Raw genomic sequence first — 24,430 nt, forward strand, 5'->3', positions numbered from 1 at the left:
CAAGGCCAGGGCAATGTTACTGCTTGTCTCATAGAACCATTACAAAATTACTTTACATCATGTTCCTGAGTACAAAAGTAACTAATTGAACATCAAGGTTTTGGGATTCATTTTTATTTTAGGACTGCTGCCAGCATTGAAGTGGGATCCTGGTGTAATTCCCACATCTGAGCTGTTAAGGACTGAGGAACCAGTTCACCCAGCCTAGTGACAGTGATAAATATGAACAAGGATATGAAAAGAGAGAAACAATTAAAAAGACAAAAACCAAAGAAAAGCAGAAAGAGGAGGGGGAGAGAGAGGCAGAAGAGTAAGATTCCTTTTTCACAATTGTCTTAAAGAACTATTTATCATATGCCATGACTGTCAGTGAGAGCTAGTTGCTCTGCTGGACACTGCTCAGGCAAGATGCAAAAAGGAAATACTTACTCTAAAGATGTAGGTTGCTCCTCCTCCACCCCCACCTCCTCCAGCCCATTCCTTCAGGTCCTTTTTTTTTTTGTAATCTTCTTCAATGAGAGATGACTCCCCTAAGCAGATCTTCTGGGTTTCAGGATTGCCCTGAAAGGAGACAAGAGATGGACTCAGATATCACTAAGTCCAGCTCTTGAGAGTTGTCTGTGTATTTCAGTTTAATAATGTCATAATATTTGTCATGCATAGTAGACAGCTATAAACCAGTATGTAGATTATCTTTGGAGAAAGTGACCTTTTCTACTAGGACTGACAGCTGAGGGATAGATCTGTCTGTAACTTCTGATTAGCAAATTCACATATGCAAATGAAAATAAAGATGCATAGAAAAAAAAAAGTAATAACTCATTATTAATTTCATGTCATTAATATTTTGCATATTTAGAACTTCTTATAACCAAAACCATTAAAATATTCTGGATTAGGGATTAATTCTGAGAACTTTCTTACTGCTGTATTTACTATTTATTTCTCAAGGAGATAAATGCATAAAGCAGACATGGGTGACCCACACATAGTTAAGAATAATCTATTGACACATCATGGAAGAGTAATTTGGAGACCCAGTTTCCTATTCGGGCACCAGTCTTACTGGTTGTGTCCTCTCATTCATGCAGAATCACAGAATGGGGAAGGTTGGAAGCGACCACTGGGTCCAACCTCCCTTCTCAAGCAGACTTCCCTGGAGCATGTAACTCAGGATTGTGTCCAGATGGCTTTTGACTGTCTCCAAAGAAAGAAACTCTACAGTCTCCCTGGGAAACCTGTTCCAGTTCTCAGTCACCCTCACAGCAAAGAAGTTCTTCACATTCAGAATGTGTTCTGGAATGTGTTCCATTTACTGCCCGTTGCATCTCATCCCAAGACTGAGACTGAGACTGACTGAAAATGACAGAGGGAGAGCTCTTTCTCAATTCTGTTAGCCACAGTGCATGGCCTTTCTTAGTCGGTGGAGCAATTTGGTTAATTCAAACAGGAGGACAAAAGATGGCAAGGTAGATGAAGACCAGGGAAAAGCAACTGGGGTAAATCTGAGGAGAGAGAATCAAGGTTTGGAGCTGCAGAACTTCTCCAGAGAAAGGAAAACAAACATTAGTCACCCAATACACAGATTCATCGTGATTTCCAAAGCCAAAGAAAGTTGGGCTTTGGAAGTGGTAAAAATTAACTGCAACTTTTTCCAGCAGCACCTGCCAGAGAGAGACAGTTAGTGGTGGTTTATAATTTGCAATTTGGAGAAAAAATCATGAAATGAAAGGGATTAATGGAAACTTTTCAGATTATGACCTAAGACTGGAGAGTGCACTGAAAAGGGAAATGCAGACACGCAAAATTATGTTTTATTTAGATAGATAAGATTCTTGTACAATATAAAATGAAGAAAAGGTGGGTTTAGAGTCTGTTGCAGCATCTGGGTAAGATCTCATGTCCCATGAGGAAAGTAAACAGTAACTTCAAATGCCTACAGGAATAGTTTATGCATCCCCAAACACACCATTCTGTGGGGAAAAAACAGCTTTGTTCCCAGGCAGGGGTTAACAGATAGCACTTCTGGAAAAAGGCAGTATCAAAAGCTGATGCTGAAAAGAGGTAGTTTTTGAGCCTAAGTGGCAAAAGGACTTTCAGATCATTGGGTCTAGCATTAGAGGACACATATATAAGTGTTCATGTCACCAATTTCCATTTCTCATGAGTGTTTTTTTTTGCCATTACAAAAACCTAATCCAGGGGCCGCTGGAGTTAGTGGGAAGATTCTCACTGGTTTTGGTAGGCTTTGGATTCAGACTTTAGTCTCTAAGCTTAGAGAGTATCTAACACAGTTCAGCCACAACACTGCTGGATGCTTCCATAAATAATAGTAAATTTTCTGAAAATCCTGGCAGACAGAAAAACCCTAGGCTGTGGAAAAACAAGAGAGAGAGAGCATATCACTCGCCTACAAGCTTCCTGCTTAAAATAAGCACAAGAAAGCTGATGAAGAACTTATTTCAAACACCAGGAGCTTAAAGCAAAGTTTCTGTGGGCTTCATATTTGTTTGTCCATTTTGGGATTGTTTTTCTTTTCAGTGTTCTTTATATCTGTATTGAGATTCTTTCTAACTTCTATTGGTTATTTCCTGTCTCCTGACTGGATTTCATTGCTGGATTCTGGGATTTCTATCTTTTATCACCAAACCCCAAGCCACCCACTGAATAGTATCTACAAGGTCTCTGCCCACACATGCTTGCTGGCCCTCACCCCAGGGCAGGCATCTTCCCCCTGCTGCCCCACTAAGATGTACAGCAGCTCATCTTTCTCCAGGTGGAAGGTGGCTGAGATGAAGACCCCGTGGGACCTCTTATTGTGGTTTTTGGCTCCCTTCCCACCGGCTGCTCCATAGGCAGAAATCCTGCAAGAAATAGTAAATAATTGAAGAAACAACTCTCACACTTCTCATCCCCAAAATAAATCCATCTGCAAGGTCTCTCCAGCCTTCACTTCCAAACAAACATTTCTCCAGAGCAGGCTCCCCTGCTGTAGTAGCTTGTGGCTATTCTTTGAGACCCATGTAGGTAGGTTGCTCAAGAAGATAGACCAACCCTCACCAGAGTACTGGCAACAGAGACTGCAGGAGCAAATAGCATGAGCTGGTACAGCCCACTCTAGAAGTCTAAGGCTACAGGACTGAGATGATGGTGCCACTTCTACTTGACTGTATGCCCACTCTCACTCCTCTTCTGATCTCTTCTGAGTCACTGCTCACCCTCCCATGCTTCACAGTAGCTCAGACATATATCCTTATAACTACTGCTCCTATTTATTCACTCTCCACCCACTCAGTACAGATGGTCCCACACTTGTGCTTGTTGAAACTCCAGAAACAAAAAGCAGTTAAAGGTGGCTGCCACTCCAGCACACACTGATCCTCACCTGTATATGTTTGTGGCTGGCACTCTCCAGACTTGCACTCCCCGGAGTCTGCCCTCCTTCTCCACAGTCACTGACACATTGCTGTTCCTGTAGGCACTGTCGCACTGAGCTTGAGTTGGCCCACGGGGACCACTGGCACCACATGTTGAGAACCACCACAGAACAACAGTTGTGTCCCCTGAGACCAAACCAGCAAGAGTTGAGTCTGATGTGAGCTTCCCTGTATTTTATAACTTAAATTATACCCACTTTGTTCTAGTCATAGCACAACTACTCCTTTGTTATGGTCACTGTTTGCTTTTCTCCTCTCTCACCTTATTTCCTGCACACTATATGATAAATCCTGGACTGCAGATAAAATTTATTGATTGGGTGTGAGGGGGGAAAGGAAAAGAGAAGAGGGACTGGACTTCTAAGAAGGGGTTTATCCAATTGTCTCACAGATATGATCAAATTCCTCTTCTCAGTGGCAGTCTGAAGGAAGAAGGTGTTCAACTTTCCAGAGGAGAACTAAACCATGTACCCAGAAACATGAGTTGAAAGTATCTGTCATTACAGCTAGTGACCGTTTATGAAACACAGTGAAAGTTTCAAGGGACTTGTTTCAGGCTTGCCCAAGGAGCCTGTGGCAGCAGAAACAGCCAGGGGACAGCCTCTTGCTCCTGTCAGCAAGGACCCTTCTCCCCCAAGCAATTTCTTTCCTGGTTCTCATTAAGCATTATTCTTTTGTTTCTACAACAGTGCAGCAGATAACTATGTCCTCCATTCCACAGTCATTTTCTAAGACCCAAACAAATCCACTTTCTTCACTTAATTAGATGAAGCCTAAGAATAAAACTTTTCAGTAACGTATCTAAAAACTGTGTGATGCAGTGTGTGCACTGCCAAAAGCCAGGGTCAAAAGCAGAACTGTTTAAGAGCCGAATTGTTAAAATAGAGGTAAAATTTACAAACTTTTGAAAGAAAAAATCCAATCTTGTTTAAAGGAAAAGGCAAGAAAAACTATTCCCAACAGACATCCTCCTAGAAACATGCAGATGGATCAATGCAGTATGAGTTTCAGCTACATTACAGCATTCCCTTGAGCTAACGGGAGCAGACAGCAGTACAGATTGTCACATTCCAGGTGGACACAGCCTTCAGGAGCTGGTACAGTCACACACTGGTATTTGTTGGCCACAAAACAGCCTCAAGAACAACCTCTCCTCCTCATCTCCTCTTTTAGACAGCTCTTCTCACCCACACAGTTCTTATCTGTTCTTCAGAGTGGCAATCTCTACCGCTATCAGTAAATTAGTCCCCAGTGTCCCCTGTTCTCCTAGTTTCTCATCCATTTTTTCTCCTCACTTACTTCTCCTCCCTGGATTTTCATCTTTACACCACTATTCTACACACATTTTATTCAGCTTCACTACTCAGCACTCTTTCTATTCCCAACTTTCTGTACAGGTCTACACCTTTTGTTCCTAAGCTGCCTATTCGTGCACTCCGAATCTGAGTCATGCAGCTTTTCTGTTTTTGCTTAAAGAGATTCCGCTTTTCTTTAAAGAGAACTTGCTATTTCAGGACTGGTGAGCTGGGCTCCAGTAAACTGCTTCGCTGTAGCCAAACAGAGACTACCTGACACAGTTTCCACATCTTTGGCATGGACTACATATAGCTGCCCTATTGCTGTAGGGCAGGCAGATCACACACAGGAGACAGGAAGGGAGCCACCTTTTATAGCCAAGAGACAGGTTTTCTGTACTGAATCAGGTACCTGGGAGGGAGGGCTCTTCCAGGGGGTTCAGAAGATGCTCATCCAGGATACTAATCTCACGTGGGTACTGGCGTTTCCCACCAAAATGATTCGGTTGTCTTCCTGTAATAGTTTGTAGAATAGTGGAAAGAGGTGGGAAGATGGTAGAAAAGAGGGATGGAAATTTTAAAGATTACATTAATTAATTAAGTGCAACCATTTGGTTAAAATAAGTGAATATTACCTTGGGTAGAAAGTGTGTTCTGAAAAATCATAATTCTGTATTACTCTTTTGAGCCCATGTCCTGGGTTAGCTACTTGTGTCTGTGCTGAAGTCAGTAGGTCTTCACATGAACACAGACTCTGCATATTATCCCATGCAGGATAAGCTCCTTGGCCTGCAAATTGCTCTAGCGATTACAAGAGATTTTAGAAAAAAATGTAGTGTGGGAGAACAGATAGCAGGTATCGATGTTCTGCTGGTCAAACAGGTAGGTGACAATTCTGGATAGTCAAATGACAGGAGGTGTAAAGGAGAGTGGTGACAAAAATCATTGTCTTTGGTTCTGAATGGTGTCATGGCAAGTAAACCAGCTTAACAGATCACTCCCCTCTCAGTAACCAACTTTGAGTACCTGAGACCTCCCTTAGAGAACAAAATACTAAATAAAATTACATGCCTCACTAACATACACAGTTAAGAAACAGAAGCATACCCTTGACACGAGATGTAAATCTTTGGACAAACCTTTTTGAAAACCACAGAGCAAAACTCTACGTTTCTGACCACTGAGACTGGCCTTTGAAAATCAGCCCTTTCTCAGAGAGGAGGAATTTCAAGTCAATTGCTGATCCAAAACATTAGAATGCATTGAGAACACCAGAACACCACTGCTGCCTTACAACAGGAAGAAGTAATAACTGAACCCTTGCCTCATAACCTGCAAGCAGCCTGTTTCAATAGTTAAATTACCTGGTTTTATGCAGATTTTTGCTTGGAAAATCTCTATAAGAAAAAGGACAGGCTTATTTCCATCTGAGCCCTCAGTTAATTTAATACTGAACATTTTTCATCAGTTGAAAAACATTACAAATATTCCAATTTGTTCCAGTTGTGAGAATCTAACAGCTGTCTGATGCTCTATTGAAAAGAGACTCACTCAGTTCCAGATGGAAAATTATCTCTGCCACAAAGCTGCTGCTCTAAATAGCGATAATTAACACCCTTGTTAGCCGTGTCAGAAAGGCCAAATAACTAATTGAAGTATGGAGACCTTGCTGAGCTTTTACTCCTGAGAACATTCCCTCAAGGTCTGACTGAGAGCACACTGATGCATGGAAGTAAAAGAAAGCTTTGTACTGACACACTCTGTTCATACTGAGATGAAGAACTTCAATGGGTGAAGTTGTCAAGCCAGTGAAAAATGAAATTAACCCTAAACAAATGAATTTAATCAAATGCAAGGAGGAAAACAGAATGAAAAATACAATGCATGGCCAGGAAAGATGCTCCCCAAGGCCTGCACTGAATTACAAATCCCAAAGGTCACAACAGTTTCAGATCTTAGCAATGTACAAGAAGTCTGGTTATGTTTGCCAGAGCAAAGGAATGTAAAATCATTCTCTGAAACAGTCAACCTGTGTGCCTGCATGGATTTTTTTGTGGCATCCCAACTGAGTATCCTAAGGCAATGCCTCATTCCCAAACCAAAAATCTTTCTTCCTTCTCCAAACAGTCTCAAACCCTTACTCTCCAGAAGAAACTTTCTGTTTCCTCTGTACTAAGGAGTGAGCATACGAGCTGCAGCACAGGCTGAGCACCACCCTATCCATGTGAGCTGTTAACTCTTTTAAGGCTGGCACTTTCTACAAACATTGGGATCCAGGGGCTGGTGCTCCAGTCTATTTTAGTTTCCACTTCCTCTTCTAACAGCCAACATGTTGACTGTAGAGTGAATGGAAAGGAACAAGAATTAATTCATATTAATGTATATTTATATAAGAATAATGTGAAGAGCACTGACTTCCTTTCTCCAGGTTTTAGCTAACACTGATTTCCCCGTGGAAAAGAGTTAGAGGGAAGTGTAAAGGAGAAAGACAGGGCATCTTCTGCAGGCAGAATGCTAAAGTAATTCACTCCTGCTTCAATGTCTCTGTGACTGTAATGAAAATAGAGAGAGAGGTCTGGTGGCTGAGATTAATCTGAGTAAGATGCCTCACAGGATCCTCAAGGTGTGAATGGCCTCCTCAGAGATTCAACCCTACAGGTTGCAGTATTCCTGGAAGCCTCTCCAGCTTGTCTTGCAGTGGGACAGAGAAGGGGGAGGCTGCACCAGATTCCCCCTTCTCCATCCCTTTGGCTGATCTACTGCATTTCTAGTCAACACCTTCTTCAATCAGTGAAAGGAGGCAGTAATGAGGCTTGAACCGCTCCCCATCATTCACCTCAAGCAGGGACTGGGAGGGCAACAGAAACAGTCTTTGCTGGGTCAGGGACTCTAAAATCAAGAAGTAGAGATAAGCTATACAAAAGCTCTCTTTGGACAGTCTTGTTGTTTATAAAACAATCTTCTGGGAAATTGCAAATGATGCACAGACTGAAATGCAATTTCTAGGCCAGGGCAGCAGAGTTTGATAGACCACAGACCTGTGATCTTAATTGGAACAAGACAATGCTGAGAGCACCAAAAGGTAATAGCAAATGCAGTGAAAAGAGCAACTATCGGCATTCTATTTGCTATGCCAGTCCACATTTTCATATTAAGACACCCAAAATTCAGACCTCTTCCTATGTAAGCACTAGTTCACTGAAACTATGAAGTATCTTTATGCCTGTCTGCCTAAAGATCTCACAATGAACCAGACATGTCATCCAGTCTGTGACACTGTCTTACACAAGGTGATTGTATAAGCCAAAATGTGGGTTTGTCTCACCTTTTCCACAGGGAAAGACATCTGTCAGTGCCCAGGAGCTGCCATCCAAAGAATGGTCTGTTTGGGTTTTGTCCTTATTGATGTCTCTTGAGCTGCCCTCACTACTCAGTTGTTCTCTTAAATCTTACTGAACCTTTCCTCTAGATTTTGAGGTATATGGAAAACCTCACCTTCTTTCCCATCTTGCATACACAAACAGTGCTTTCATTCAGCACTGGGTTTTGTAGAGAGTGGAACTACAAGATTGAAAGATATGGAGAAAATAATATTTACATCCTAGCAAGCAGCAAATCCTTCCTTCCTGCCATACATCCTTCCTGCTGCCCTCATGAAAAGAATTCACTGCTTGGATTTTAATTGGCTCTGTCTCTGACATCTGAAACCTGTCCTTGCCAGGGAGAAGTAATTTCATTACTAAAAACACAGCAGAGCTGCTGGGTTTCTCTGCAACCTAACTGAATTAAAGTCATGAGAAGACAAATACAAGGGGATTGCTTTCAGAGGCGAGAAAACGTCAATTTGCAAAGAGGATTCAAGGAACAGTGGCAAGTGCAAGGCTTCCGAGAAACATGTTTCCTTCATGATGTCTTTCTGCTGCATGACTCACACATCTCTGGGTCATGCCTTCAGATGGGGTAAGTGCCAGTTGCTCCTGAGCATCAGTGCAATTTATCCCAATGGAAAATGCAGAGTAACTTGGGCGGTCTGATGGACAAGCTCTGATAACATTGCTGCAGGGGCGCTTACACCCCACCTGTTTGCCAAAGGATGTGTACCTACACCACAGCCAGCAAAATGTCTGTGGGTAAACTGGAGGATCTATCTGCTCCCGTCAGGGTGGTAAACTCCAGCAGCTGGGTGCACATCAGTGGGCAGAAGCACATCTGGAGTCACTCCCTTCAGTTTCCTCAAGATTTCAAAACAAAGTGTTAGCATGGAGGTCCCAAAGCATTTGGGAGATAGGGCTGTTAAGGAGCTGGAGTGAAAAAATTAAATAACCATCAAGGAACAGCCTTTCCTCTTGATTTCAAGTGAAAATGTGTATAGTCAGCATTTTATAGAGGAGTGGCTTCAGTGCCCACAGAGCAAAGGAACAAAGAACAGGACACTGGATCAGAAAAGGATGGGAAGGAATAGTGGCTTCTCTTGATGGGCTTTTAACGCATCGACTTCGACATAAGCCTTCCCATATGTTGTGTTAGGCTACAGCTAGCCACTGCAGGGACATGCTATTATCCTAAATGCTGACACATTGGCTGTGGTGACATGTAGAGTAACACAGGACCACCAATCCACATTTTTTCTGCAATGGAAGTCACCATTCAAGCGTTGCATATCTTCCAGATCCTTTACAACAGAGCATGTCTTTTTTCCAGGGACAAAAATAAGGCAGTTTCTAATATTTGCAAGTAGTTCGAGTATCTAAAGTCTTTCCCCTTGTCTGCTAAAATCCACTACAACTCCTTCTAACATGTTTCAAAGGGTAGCACTGGCTCCATTTTTCTCTGGAATAGTTGTCAGTTGCTTTCTCAGTAACAAAGCAAAGGAAAGCTGTTATATATCTGGCAGTGATAGCTGATGTACTTCCTTACAGACTAAAACAAACTTGTTGGAGTAATCTAAATTTTATTGTCAGAGAGTCAATATATTCCTTCATTTTCTTCCTTTCCTCCACTAAAATATGGTGACTTTCCCCTTGGATTTCAACAAATTTGCTTCAGCTATCAATTACCAGGGTGCATAGATCAGCAGGGACTGTGGGAAAACAGCGTGATGTAATCCTTCCATTTAGGAGCTGAGGAATAAGCCTAGTGTTTCTTGCCAAGACACACAGACAGGTCTCAACTATGTGATACAGAGTATCCCAGCTTAGAGAAAAAAAGGGTGCTAGGAGACTGACACACAGTAAAATTGCCTCTACTTGCAATCTTCAGTAGGTCTGAGATAAAATGGCATTGTGCTGAAAAAGCGGACACAAATGATCCATGCACACTCTGTGGGGAGAACAGAACATCCTGGATCTGTGGGATGCTGATTACATTATCCAAATTTTTTAGGGGATTCTGCAACATTTGTGGCTCACCATCAGTGAAGCAGTCCAGGCCAAATGTAATGTTGTCGATAGCAATGTCAGCTTGGGAATTCCAGCCCCAAGTTGCCAGGAGTTCCAGTTGAAACCTTTGCAATAAGACAGATGTTTTAGAGAACATCAACAAAGGAGTAAGGAGGGGGAAAACAAACAAACAAACAAACAACCCCCCTAAAAATACAATGTTCCCTTATCATGGAAAAAAGATCATCACTATTTGCAATTCTTCCTCCAGACAAGCCCAGCTGAGCAGCTGAAAGGGCTTGCTATATGTCTTAGATACACATCAACCCCTTGTAAGCACCACAACATTCATATAATTTCACATTTCATGGGGAACAAGAATGAGAGCCCTACTTTCCCTGCTCCCTGCACATACATGCAAGCAACTGTCCCCCACTACTTGTTATACACAAACAACCATCCCTATTCAGTTATCAGAAACAGCCAGGGAATTAGGCTGGGGAGGCAGGGGGGAATCTTCTTCTTTCCACTCCCAAAGAGATAGAGTAAAAACTGAACAGAATATCCAAATGTCTTGGGCCTGATCCTCAATGAGTGTAACTCAACAAGGTGACATGATTTTATCTCAGAAGGATAGGACATTTAAATTTCAGCCATAATTCCTTGAAGAGTTAGCTCTCTGGACTGCCTCTTTTTTCCACTGTTACCAGGTGCTCCTTATCTAGGAGTTCTGTCAGGTCCCATGTGCTTTGCCACCTTCTGACTTCACAAGGAAGAAAGAAAATGAGCTGAAGGATCTCATTCTAATGGATAGGACTGAATTGTTTTCATTACATTTCAGAAATAAACAGATGTCTGATGTCCAGTCCATTTAGAGCTTATTAAAAGCATATGGGCAGGACCTCTCTTGCTGTCTCTGGTAAAGCTCAGTGATGATTTACGAGAGATCAAGCACTGACCTGCATAACAGATTAATCATTCAATCCAGAAACACACTTGTCCCAAATTAGTGCCAATAAAGCATGTGTGTGCATTCCACCCACCAACCAAATGTTAGTTGATATCCACAGTTAGCTGCATAGCTGCATACAAATCTTTAGGGATAAACTGCTTTCACCCCAACTCAAGAATGACCCCTTGTGCTTAAATGAAAGCATCCACACCTTCAGTATCTGAGCACTCTGGGAGTAAGTGCAGCAAATGCAAATCAAGGGTCTCTTGAACGACCTCTTAGCTGTGGTGTTAGTGGGGAAATTTGTCATTAGATCCCCTTCCTACAGAAACCCTCCTCTTCAATAGCATGCTTAGCAAGACCTTTGCGTTTTCAAACCTTGTATAGAACTCCACTGACACATGACAATAACTCCCCAGCTGTTTGACAGAAGAGAGTCAGAGCACCCTGAGCCCAGAACCAGGGCACTTCTAGGACCCACAGGCATAGACACAGCAGCACAGCTTACCCCTTACTTAAGGCCCTCACATGGCATTATACCCTTGGTCAGGTCAATCTGCTGCATCTGGTCTGTGGAGACAGAGCAGATGAGGGTCCCTGGCACTGCATTACAAAGTAGGTTTCTGCTCCAGCTGAGTACAACGGGGACCTTGAAGAATGACCCTCCTCCTTCAGTGCATGAGAACTGACATTTCATAACCTCTAGGCTCTGTATGCCTCCCCTTCCTCTTAACTTCAGAAAAAGGGGAGGAATTTGCCTTTTGAACTCAGTGCTGTGTTTGCCAGAGGGGTTTCCAGTGTTCCTGTCCATTGATCTCTTTCTGCTGACTCCAACAAATTACATTCTCCAGCTCTCTGATGTCTGGTCTTCTGCCTGTTTGGTTTTCTCCTGGTAGCATTTTTTTATCTTGTGTGTGTGAACCAAGTAACTGAATTTGCCAGCCAATCACCAGAAGCAGTTTTCCAAGTAGATAGATGCCCGGCTGTCAGGCTGATCAGAAAACTGTCTTCCTTCTCTCCTAAGAAATAAATTCATTGGATGAAGGTCTTGCTAACCTCCCTAAATAGAGCCTTCATGTCCTCCTTGTTCTTTTTGCTAAGGTTTCTCTACTTCTGGCCCCATCAAGCAGTCCATGACCTGCTACAGCAACTTCCTGTGTTTCAGTTCATGTCTACTCTTCTCCCTGTGTGGTCTGTCCGCTTCCTACCCACTTTACTACTGCCTACCATACCCTTAAGGAACCAGGGGAAAGTATAGCCCTTGCTTGTAGCAAGAGAAGGACAGAAGTTTCCCGAAGATCTGGGATACAGAAAAACAACGTGCCAGCTCAAAATCTGCACTAAAAATTACCCTAAGCACAGCATTGATAGAGCTTACATTACTGGAGAAAGCTGACAACACCCATAAATATGCAGAACAGTCATTCATGTAGTTTTATACCCAACCGTAGTAAAATTGTCCAGGAATGTTCATCACACACCTTTCTTTACAATTGTTTTCAACTTCACCAACATTAAAGCAATTCAGGCTGAACTTTTCTATTTTGGGTGATTTAGTATGACTTTTCTAGCAGTCAAAACATTTTGTGAGTGTTGAGGATGAGACAATGCAGGGATTCATGACTCTGACCATGCTCAAAAATGCTGGTAACTTTTTAAGCACTCTGTGTATTTGAGGTGGGATCTGAAATTTGTGAGGAAGAGAGTCACATGGCAGACATGGGCTTTTTTTTTTCCATGTGAATAAGAATCAATCAAAAATTTAAGAAAATATATTTGAAATTTTTAAATCCCTGACACTTCCAAGCCTGGTATTTTTTAATCCTTTAGTTTTGTCTTCCCTGGATATCTGAAAGTCTCAGGCTAAATGGTGCTTTCCATGCAGTGATGTTATGAACTGTGTCAGGTCCTGCTTCAGCTGCATGAGGTAAGAAATGCCCTTCCAAATTAATGAATAAATATTTTCTGACCCAGTCTTTGTTTCTGCTGTTGGTCCTGGCCAAGTAGGAGAAAAAAAAGCTGCCTGAACTGAATCCAGAGTGAACAAAGTGTCATCCTGGAGAGAGGCTGGGAGCTCACTGGGAATTCTAGAGCAGAGAAGCTTGGACTTGGTGTGCAGGGAGTTTGGACCCAAGATCTACAGAGAGAATTAAATAGCCAGTCAAACAGGAATACTGGGAATAAACCTTTACTGTAGGTCTGGGATCACTGAAATGAATGCATGCAAGAGATCGCTAGGAGAAGGGAAGTGCAGGGAAGGGATTCAGACTCAATAATGAAAAAAACAAACAAAAAACAACACACAGAGATGGCATCTGCTGAAAGACAGATGGAAACAAGAAACAGGGAGGAGTTCAGAAAGGGAAATTACAACCAGAAGCATGAGACAGATGAAACAGGTTCCCAAATGGGAAGTTGAAGCAGAAGAAAGAGACCAAGTATATGAAAACAAAGAAGAAAGGCACAAAATGCCCACAGAAGCAGGTAAGACAGGACAGAAGGAGTAGATCAAGGAAAGAACAAGACAAGAGGACTGGGATGGAACCCATGTCCTGGGAGCACAAAGATCAGGATTTCCTCCCTTGGGGAAATAGCTGCAGCACCTTCTAGCAAAGTGTGTACTTGTTCTGTGTCTGTTACAGATCAGTGTAGCAAATGACAACCTATTATTTCTGTCAGGCACCTGGCTAGCAGAGGTAGTACAGATTTGCCTTCTAGACTGAACAGTTCCATCCTTACTCACAGTGATTGTCGCTGTTGTGCTGCTCAGTTTTAAAATTGAAAATGTCATACAAAAAGGTTTCATGAAGTAAAACAAGATAGAACTATTTGAAAGAGACTGTCATAATAAACACATGCATGCATGACCTATCTACATCTTTCATTTTGCCTAAGTGCTCAACTTTTTCAAACATTGCAATATTTGAATATTTGTATATCAATTCTTTTTCATGCCATGCTGGTTAGTGCTCCAAAAAAGCCTCTTGCTGTCCATTCCCTTCTGCCACATAAGATCCATTTTGCTTCAGAACTAAGAGCCAATATAGAAATTGGAGGCTTCAGGGAACAAGCATAAGGGACTGTATATCAGAGGAGGCAGAAGGTCTTAGATATCTCTGAAGAGCCCTGCTGCAGACAGGTTCACAGTAAAGTGCCCAGAGAAAAGAGCTATTCTGCACTAATTCACTGGTCATACTTTACATACGCATAACTAAACAGATGCTAATCCACAGGACTTCAGACTGTGTCAGACAAGAATATTAAATACAGTGCTAGCAGGCAGACCCTAAAGGAATCACTCATGGCAAAGCTGCGTATGGTGAACACATGATAATACTAAGACCAAAGGTAATAATGAAATGAAACTAGAAAGAGGGTAGAACAACATTTTCTCTCTCTGTCTGAGTTTTACTGCTGCTTGGGTCTGAATAGCCAGACCCAAATCCTCTCCTTTTACACAAAGATGCAGAGAATATTTGGAATCTTCTCACACTTTTTATCCCATGACTTTTGAGATATTATTTATTGTCAATGCTGGGTAGATATATTTCCATTTATAATATTCACTGTATAGACTTGGAGGGGTTTTTTATCTTAAGTTTCATGTGAAACAGCCCTTCCCCAGGAATATGCAAAAAAAACCAGATTGGAGAACTTGAAAAAAAAAAAGTTTATGTTGTGGAAAATAACCAGCTATCAAGACCAGCTAAATGGCTTGAGTCTGAGTGACATTAGGTGAGGGAGGAAAAATACTTGAATAAAATTAGATTGCATTGAAATTCTTTAAATCTTCAATATTTAACTTCATTTTAAAACCAATATCACATTGTATTTCCACATCTAAACCCATGAAAACTTTAGTGCAAGGCTCATTTGGGCAGCAGTCTTTTCCTGAAATCATTGCATCAGTAATGTGGCAACGAAGGATCTCCTGCTGCCTAAGCTGCACTGATACAGATCCTAAACTTGACAGCTGAATTGGCTACACTGTGGGATCAGCAACCGTCTGACTCACGGGCGTGCTTTTTGCTGTGGGAGTACAAAGTGCAGCCATACTAATGCAGCTGTTTCCCTACTGGGAGCACTTGGACACTGTGAGTACACTGGCTTGCTCAGATTGCTAAAAGGTTTTTGGTACAGATGATTGCTCTTCCAAAACCTAAGTACTGTTTGAGGCTGCACAGAAGTGCAGCCACATGGTGTGGGCTTGTGTTGAGCTAAGCTGTGCATGTGCACAAAGATACGCACTTATGACAGAATACTTCCTGAGCAAGCAGAGTCACTTAAAAATGGGCCTGGAAGAAGGCAGGAATGAAAGTGGCACTTCACAACAAAGATAGTAACAATTTACTAAATCTATAGAGATAACCCTGACTGCTGACAGTCGAGCTCTTACCGGTTCTGAAGCACTGGCATTGGTAAGGTGATGAGAAACCAGTGGTCACTCCAGCTCCCTACTCTTTCCCACATTGGCAAGGTGATTGAAGCTCCCTTTATCTCTTCCCTGAGAGAGAAGGACACTGTGCCATTGTAGCTACCAAAAACATGCACTGAGAACTGAATCTGTAACAAAGGAACAAGAGGAAAAGAGTGGTAACCTTTGACAAAAGGGAAAGGTAGTCACTTCTCCCCTCCCTGGGAATTTGAGACAAGAAACCTCTGAGTCTGGGTCAAACTGTTTAATGACAGAGATCACTAAGCCCCCACTCACTGATTGTATTTGACTCAGCACCATTACTAGCACAGAATTCTCTCAGGGAAGACCCTAAATGACACTCCTGTTGGGCAGCTGTTTTTCAACCACTGATGACAATATTCACAGTCTCTGACACCATCTGGTTGAGAGGACTGGTTTCCTTGTTATTGCCTTCTCTGAGGGAAAAGCTGTCCTGCTCCAAATACCTTTGAAACAAGGACTGTCTTTAGAGGCAGGAAACCTCAGTCCATATACCTGCTCCAACTCATAGGCACCCCCTGCATTGTAGCACCCCTAAGACAAGTGAACAACAAAATCATGTGGCCAAAGAGTGTTTTGATGCAGGACTTGTTCCTCTTTCTTTGGAGCAACCACTTCCAGTTTGCCACAGAGCAAGAGAAAAGTGCCATTTCTACCACTGCTTTGAATGTTCAGCTGCCCTTTATGCTCCAGAGAGATCCAGTACTGGCAGGAAAGGGAGCACACACATGTTCTGCAAAGAACAATCACAGAAATTCCTTGCTCCTGCAATGTGGGCTCAAATCCTTGCCAGTGGAGGAGAGAATGGATCCAGATCTCCTGTGACCTCTACACAATAACCAACAGCTACTGTGCTTCTCCTCTCCTGGTTTTGTGAACCTATCTCCAATCACATTTTATTTTGTTAGAAGTATCTAGCAAATTTTACCTGGATTTACAAATAAATATAAATGTCAAAGTTACATTTCTGGCACCTGCACTGTATTTATTTTCCCAGCTCTAATTAGGAGGCATCAAAGCTTTCTCTTTTTCCCCTAGCAAGACTGGACTCCAGCTGAAACTTGCAGCTTAATTTTCCTAAGTGTTATGGCTATAATATTACTTAATATTTTTAATTCCAGCACCTCAGAGCTGCAAGGCAAGTTATGTGATTTTATCAAGGCCAGGTTGCATCAACATTTTGAAATTATTGAAGAATGTGATCAGAAGTTTATTACGTTCATCTATTTCTGGAAAATCTAATGCCTCCTAACTTCACACTCCAGTTCTCAGTGAAACTATTAAGTTTATTAACTCCTGCAAAGGTATTGCAGAATTTATGAAGAGAAATCTCAGCAGCAGATATGCTGAAAGGCTCAGCGACGCATCCAGACAACTCTCTTTTCTACTAACCCTGGCTGCCCCATACAGTTCAGCTGCTGGGCACCTCTCCAAGGAGTAACTTTACCTAAGTGGTACAGTTTGGCTGGGGAGTTTTCCATAATGAGTAGCTCCTGCTTTCAACTTACTGGGGGTGCACCTCACATCTCCTTTCCAGTTCTCAACAAGCAGCCAGCTAGGCAGCTTAGGCAACTCTTCTGCTTTCCAGAGTTTTGTAGAGTGTGTGGAGGGACAGGAGAATGAACTGATTGTTCAAATAGTGCCTACAGTCTGATGATTTACTCCACAAAGGTGCTAAGACAGGGTGACATACCTGGTAGTCTTCAGTGGCAAGACTGGGTGGCAAGCTGGTACTATAAGCCTTAGCCACACCACTTGTCTGAGTGCTGTCTGCTCGCAGGTAGAGGAAGTGTCCTGTGAACACAAAAGTGAATCAGAAAAGACAAAATGATCTTTTGCTGTTTTGGGTAATCTCTTGAAATAATTTAACATCATTAATGTTACTGTAGATAAGTAAGCATATGTAGGTGTAAGCACGGCTTGAGAGCAAATCTGTAAGTGAGGCCATAGTAAACACTCTGGTAGGTTTCAGCAGCACAAAAGTCAACATCCCAAACCTCTTCTTGGAAGGTGAGTGCATAAACCTCAGATACCACTCAAGATCTTCCCATACAGAAGCACACACCAATCACAATCCTAATTCCTACACCATTAGCATCAATGACTCTTGCTGAGACAAACACTGGGCTGGAAGAGTTGATTTGCAGTCTTTGTTTCCAAAGAGAGCTTAATACAAGCTCCTGAGAGACAAACAGGACAGTTGTATAGAAACCCTTCATTTTGGCAGGCAACTGTGAGGCAAGACTCATGTGCTATCACTTCTGACTTTTACCCTGAACAGGTGAGGGTCTGGCCTCCCTCGTTCTTATTTAGCAAGTTGACAGTTCTGCAGTTCTGGAATTATTTGACTCTTTTTTTATTGTGGTATTTTATGGCACAGAATGTGTATAATCAGTTGGGATATTCTTATATGTGATGCTCTTCCTAACCCACTAGAGGAGTCCGTCAAAGGCCTTCAAAAGATTTCTTTTTTCAAGCTGCCTATTTCTGTTGGGCAATTTTTACCTAGTGATGCAGCAGTTATCGTATAACTGCTGAAGAACTCAGCAGCTGCCTAGCTCATAAGAGAAAGGAGGAGGGAAGAAGTATACACTACATGATTTTTTAAAGGTGTAGGAGAATCCTTGTCTCTGACAGTTTTATGTTAACTTTTCTGCCGAACATGTTTAATATAAAGTTTTGAGGCATGCTCAAAAGTTAATTTTAGCTACATTTGAAGTTGTTATAGATAATACTGATGCTGAGGTTCATTTGGCAACGATGCCAAAATTTTAAAACCAATTTAAATAAACCTAAATTCAAGGTTATTGTGTAGATGCATACTCAGAGAGTGGGAGAACTAAGAGGAACCTACCACCAGTGGCTTGCAAAGTAGACCCTACAAATAAGTCATCTTGAATTATTTCAGAAAAGCCCCGAATAGACCAAGGAGATACTGCAGTTTCATTCAGTGTCCAGCCACATGGACCTTCTTCGAAAGAGCAGTGTGAACCCTCTGGGAGACGGTCTACAATCGAAAACAAGGGAAAGTAGGAAAATAGGAGAAACTTGATTATGGAAGAACACAAACAGTAACAAAAATGAAAATCCATTATAGTTGTCCAAGTTACCCCACCTATGCTACACTGTCAAAATAGGTCTCATTTGTTTATTTCCAGAGTCACCATTAGAAAGCCAACACTTGGCTTCTGGAAATACTTGAGACTTTTTTGTGCTGTTCTACTCTAAACACTGTGCAAAACGGCAGCCCCTGTAATCTAAGGAATGGCAAATCACTGCCACATGTTTGTAAAGGTCTTGCTGCATACAAAATTGCAGGCATCACAAAGCTTTGTGTCCTCATAAAGGAAGGCAAATCGGATTATTTTAGATTTCCACCACTGTACTTGGAGCAAAGCTAAACATTGCCTCTCAGCACCACGTATACTGTTAGGGGATTTCTCTGTCCTGGTGTGCAAGAACTCTGAACTGTGATCTTGGAAGGACAGATTTATGATGCTGTTGGTCACTGACAGTGGAAAGATGATTAGCATCATTCCTTGAAGGGAAGGTTTAGATCATGGGTCCAGAAGGAAATTCTCACCCGGCTGCAGACATGTAAATGAGGTTTTGACTTTCTCTGAAGTAGCAGTAACTGTGAAAGGAAGGTCATTGACCTCCTTACTGCAATACTTAAGAAACAAAATCAATTTTTAAAAAATCCGGTTTATTCTATACAGGGTGTATTTTCAAAGAGAATCTTGGTATCCACTTAATGTAAATGGGCCAAATTAATTCAGGAGGTAAAATACTGAATTAATCTAAAGATGGAATCAATTTAATGCATTTTTTATTCTCAATTATTTCTTCTAATGGGATGAACGTTCCCATGAAGTGTCATGCCACATACTCACCACACCTCACTCCTTCCTCCTTTTTGGTAGGGCAATCACTGATGAATTCACAGATCTGTAGGTGGCTGACACAGCCTCCATGAATGCAGGGGAAGGTGGAGCCTTTGTCATATATAAAAAGACCTTGGTTTTCTTTATCTAATGGAAAAAAAAAAAAAAAGAGAACAAAGCCCAGAGATGAATTGACAGAATGTGTATGACCCTTCACGTGTATCAATCTTCACACATAGGACCTTGTCCTTTGTATGATAAATGATGTTCACCTCTGCTTTCTTTGTGTAGTTTTCTATCCAGCATGAGATTCCTGGACCAAATTTATTGCTCTTTTCTTTCTCATGTGCTTCTTCTGCTGCATTTGTTCTATCTTTAGATTTATTTTTTTTTTTTTAATGAACAGCCTTGCAGTTTTCGACCGTGACGTGCTCCTCAGTTCTGCACACACGACTGTGCACCTGCCAGGCAGCTGTGACATGCTGCATGGCTCTCTGCTGCTGGAGGCAGGGGCACCCATTTATCTCCAGCCCTGACAGACACATTGCTATGCCCTGTTGAGGCTCAGGTTTAACAGCACTTCAGCTGCTGACTCATTTCTGTGCCAGCTTCCAGCTGTGGCATCCAGCCCATGAAGTAGCTGCTTCCCCAGCAAGTGGGCCCACTGTACACAAACTTTACTCATGCACACTAACTAGTCTAGTCAGTTATAGTCTGGGAGCGTTTGACTGATTGCACAGGTACCCATCAGCCAGGCTGAACACGATTTTTAAGTCTGATATCTCCCAAAAGCACGACTCTTAATGCAGCCAGCCTGTCCTGTGGATGCATATGTGGACAGGCCTGTTATGGACCTGCTGCCCTTTAGCAGAGCTCTGCACAGAAGTTCCATTGGGGTTATTACTACTCTGGAAAAAATGCAAAAGTTAGTGAACCAATTGCAGGAGAAAGAGAAAAGAACACCTCTGCAGCAATCCAGGTACAGAATCTGAACCAGTATTTTTTCATGACACTGTGTTGTGCCAGATACATGCACCAGGTTATATAGAGACTGAGAGCACAGTGCTTCAGGCTGTTTGTATCTCCTCAGAACTCTAGGACTGTCAAAAAAATATTACATTAAAAATATAGCATCAGTTTAATTAAAAGAATAATGGCTACAATTAAATCTCTAATATGATCAAAACCATACTCATGATAGTGTTTTCTTTTTACATTACATTCCAAGTTATTTCTACAGAGTCTGCAAAATGGAAGCAATAACATTATATTAATTCATAAACTTCAGGAAATGGAGATGATTATGTCCCTAACCTGAAGGCTGCCTGTGCTGACAGACTCTTGCACTTCTAAGAAGCCTCAGTGACATTAGCAAGGTTCTGCATAGCCACTGAGGATCATTTGCACAACATTCAGAGCAAAACTGTAAGCTCCAGGTAAAACCGACATCTTAGCTGAGCACTCAGTACTTTAGAGAAAATAATTACATTCCAATTATTTTCATTTTAGATAAAAATTCTCAGCCTGGCAGTAGCAAATAGACCCCACCAGGGGCAGATAAATATTTCTTTTCTTCATAGGTTTGTTAGATAAAGCCCAAGTACACAAAAGGCTTTGGTTACACAGGGCAGTCTTTTGTCCTCGATTATTTAAGAGAGAAAAATACTAAATGCTAAAATAATCTAGGTAAAGACTTTTTCATCCTTGTTTTTGGATTCAGCATAAGTCCAGTTGTTTTTGCTTGTTTCCCATATGAAGATCAAGCAAAGCAAAGCTGAAAAGCAGAGAGGATCATTTAAATCAGTTCTGTAATTCTGAGTTATTAATCTTTCATTTAAATCCTATCCAACTATCCCTCATCACACTCATCCATTTTGGTGAGGATGTATTTGATTATTCCAAACCTGTCTGTATTGCAGCATACCATGAAAGCAGTTCCTGAGTTGCAAGGAGCCCACTGCCACTACTCCAACCTCCTGTGCTCCACAGTTTGAATACACCAGGGTGATTGTGAAAGGTCTTTCTATTCGTCCAATCTGGGCCACCAGGTATTTCCATTTGATCCTAGAGGACAGCAGAATGTTAGGAGACATACACACAGCACACTGGAATCCATGGAGTCTTTAGCATAAAGATTCTGCATTGTACCAAAGAGAGGTAATAGTGTCTGCATGAGAAATGGATCAATGAATGTAAATAGTAAGATAACAAATGGGTGTTAATATAAAAGAGGTAATGTTCAGCCTAGCAAGCTCATGTTAGGTTATCTTTGCTGCAGAGCCTATTGCTAATGGTGAATAGATCCAACCATTCCCAATGATTCTTAAACTGGACTTAAATTATCCCCAATTTTGGACATGCCACACCTCAATATGTGCTTTCCATATACATGTTTGTGTTCTGTTTGCTCTTGAAAGTACAGATCAACCAAGAAGCTGCACAAGTCTCTGGTCTCCTCAAGCCAACACTGACATTGTGTGTTCTGGAAGTAAATGTCTGGCCCTCCCTGAATGTTTCTTGGTTGTGTCAACAACGAAAACCTTTATCTGTGTGTTGTCTATCTGATTTTCCACCTTAGCAAACTACAGTGCACCCACAAAGCAAGGGATAGAGGAAAAGTGCTGTTCCAGGAAATGCAAATTACTCATGCCACTTACATTTCACTACACAGCAAATGCCCTAACCTCCAGACTGCAAAGGTTTCTCAATTGTGCAGCATTCATGGCAGTTTGGAGAAAGACAAATGGTCCTATGCACTCTAATTTTAAAGATAGTTGTCAGATATCAAAAGCTTGAGAGATACCAAAAGGGAATCTTCGGAGTACCTCACTCAAATTAAGTCTGGTGGAAGTCAAGGTACCCAAGTGTCATTTAAAAAATACAGCAGAATTCCTAAAAATACTCTTACTTTATTTTTGTCTCCAAAAACTGTTCTTGTATGCTATGTAAACAAGACAGAAAAATACAGTTAAATCTATGTGCTATTATTTTGTAAATGGATTGGAGCAATGATAGTGACAAAAGAATCCTTGCTCTAAGCCCTTTTCTGAGAAAGTATCAGACAGAGATAGTTTTACCCACATTCTACACACTGCTGATGTTACTGGGGCCACTCTGGACACGTGACCTAAGTCAGTGCCAATGGAAAATAAGAAGGCCAGGTCACATTGTTAAGAGATGTCAATCATCTCTGCTCCCAGTATTACTTTTTCGTTTAGGAAACGCCTTCAGCTGCCATGAAGTGGTCATGTAGCCCTTGTCCTGCACCAGAAACACCTAGAAGGCAACACCCAGATTACAAACACATCTCTTCTGGGCTCAATATGAAAATCACAGACCACCTTATGAGCAACTTGCAAAAAATCCAAAGCAACACTAATTTTTTATCACCCTCTCTTGCATTCTTCCCTCCACAAACCAATCATATACCTTTGCCTGGATATTATTTTTACTATCCCTTCTATGGCATCCACCCACCTTTCACTTTCACAATTGTACATATACATGAATACCCACAGATAACCTGAACTCATATGAAATTGATCTCTTCTTATCAAGAAGACCCTATTTCTTCTATTTCCTGTTCCATCATAATATATTCAATAGTTCATTATAATTTAATTCATCTTCAGAAATGTGCAGCCCTGAATCGCAACAGCACCATCTCTACTTCCCAACAAAGGAGAACAGCTGCTTTGCTTTCATTTTGTATTACAGTGCAGCTTCAGGAACATCCATCACCTATAAATATATCTCATAAATATTCTTATAAATATATTCCCCCTGCCACACTGTGGGACAACATCCAAGACCATCCAGCACTAACCCAGAACTGAGTCACTTCTGCTACATGACACAGCTTTGTTCATCACTCCATTGCATCCTGTTGACCACAAGAACAAATGGGCCATAATCAAATTGGTCCAATGAGCCAATAAGGGTAAGGACAATCTTTAAATCTTTTGTATTTGCTTATTAGGCATACTAGACCTGCCAAGCACTGAAGCATAGTTCTAGTACCTCTATCAAGTTACAACCCACCCTCCAGCTGAGACATCATGGTATTGCCAGTGTTAATACACCACTGAGTGCAGGAATCTGTAGCACACAGCCTCTGATTCACAGCCAGTGGTACATTTAGTAGTAGCAACTAAGGAGCCCCACAGCTGAAAATAATGACTAGTTCAGCTGCTGCACCTTAATCCTATATGCTTTGTCAGCCAGACACTTTGGAGCTTGCTGTTTATAGACTGGTATATCAAAATAAAACTACTAGTAATCTAAGTCAATAAACCAAGCTCTGAAGTGCCATGAGTTAGGAAGACACACTGTCCATTCTGCCATCTCTGCTGGGAGAGCTGTGGTATCTGGTAGAAGAACAAGGCCACCATCTTAAGACACTACTTCTGTGAATTGGCAGCTCTTCTGAGTCAGAGCACTAAGGTCCCACAAAACATCCTAGTTATGCACTGAAATATCTCTACTGACATTTTCTCCATTTATAACACTGTAGAAAAAGCTGTCTAGTATCCAAAGACTGCAAAAACGACAAGCAGCTTTGCATCACACAGAGTGCTTTTGTGTATGAAGTCTCTTAATCATCAAGGTATTCCCCTTCAGGGAAAGCCTCACCCCCTAGATCCAACTGCAGTAAGATTTCTAATGCTCTAAATAATTACACCTCCTTTGCTTGGTCCCACCATTGAAATGGAGGCTAGTCAGAGCCAATGTAATTTTCTTAATGGAATCAGGAATGAAGCCCATTGTTGATCCAGCAGAAGATGGATCATTGCAGCAGGCTTCCAGATAAGCCAAGCTTGGCAATAACTTTACTATTGATTTTATGTCAAACCAGATCTCAAGTATTGAGGCAATATTACTCTTCTTCTAAAAAGAGATGTTAAAATTGATCTGTATGCATGGAACAACTATTAGGGTCTGACATAATTTTGAGAAATTTGCATGGATGGAAAGTTTGAAGTTGCAAGCTATCTAATGCTTAAGGCAAGAGAATTCAAGATTCACCCT

At 41.6% G+C, this 24,430-nt stretch overlaps 1 protein-coding gene across 1 annotated transcript in view; it reads right to left on the bottom strand.

Annotated features, from left to right (window-relative positions):
- The window catches only part of LTK (leukocyte receptor tyrosine kinase), a gene marked incomplete at both ends in the record, with an annotated part of 90,165 nt that overhangs the window by 16,392 nt on the left and 49,343 nt on the right, over positions 1-24,430 (bottom strand). The window contains 10 exons of the mRNA XM_082284214.1: positions 426-561; positions 2,714-2,864; positions 3,386-3,563; positions 5,145-5,246; positions 10,141-10,235; positions 15,459-15,625; positions 17,212-17,312; positions 18,373-18,525; positions 19,412-19,549; positions 21,327-21,466. Coding sequence (XP_082140340.1) covers positions 426-561; positions 2,714-2,864; positions 3,386-3,563; positions 5,145-5,246; positions 10,141-10,235; positions 15,459-15,625; positions 17,212-17,312; positions 18,373-18,525; positions 19,412-19,549; positions 21,327-21,466 — 1,361 coding nt within the window. The remainder of the gene's footprint in view (positions 1-425; positions 562-2,713; positions 2,865-3,385; positions 3,564-5,144; positions 5,247-10,140; positions 10,236-15,458; positions 15,626-17,211; positions 17,313-18,372; positions 18,526-19,411; positions 19,550-21,326; positions 21,467-24,430) is intronic.

This window comes from Coloeus monedula (genome assembly GCF_965178545.1).
Source record: "Coloeus monedula genome assembly, chromosome: 6".
Lineage (NCBI taxonomy): Eukaryota > Metazoa > Chordata > Aves > Passeriformes > Corvidae > Coloeus > Coloeus monedula.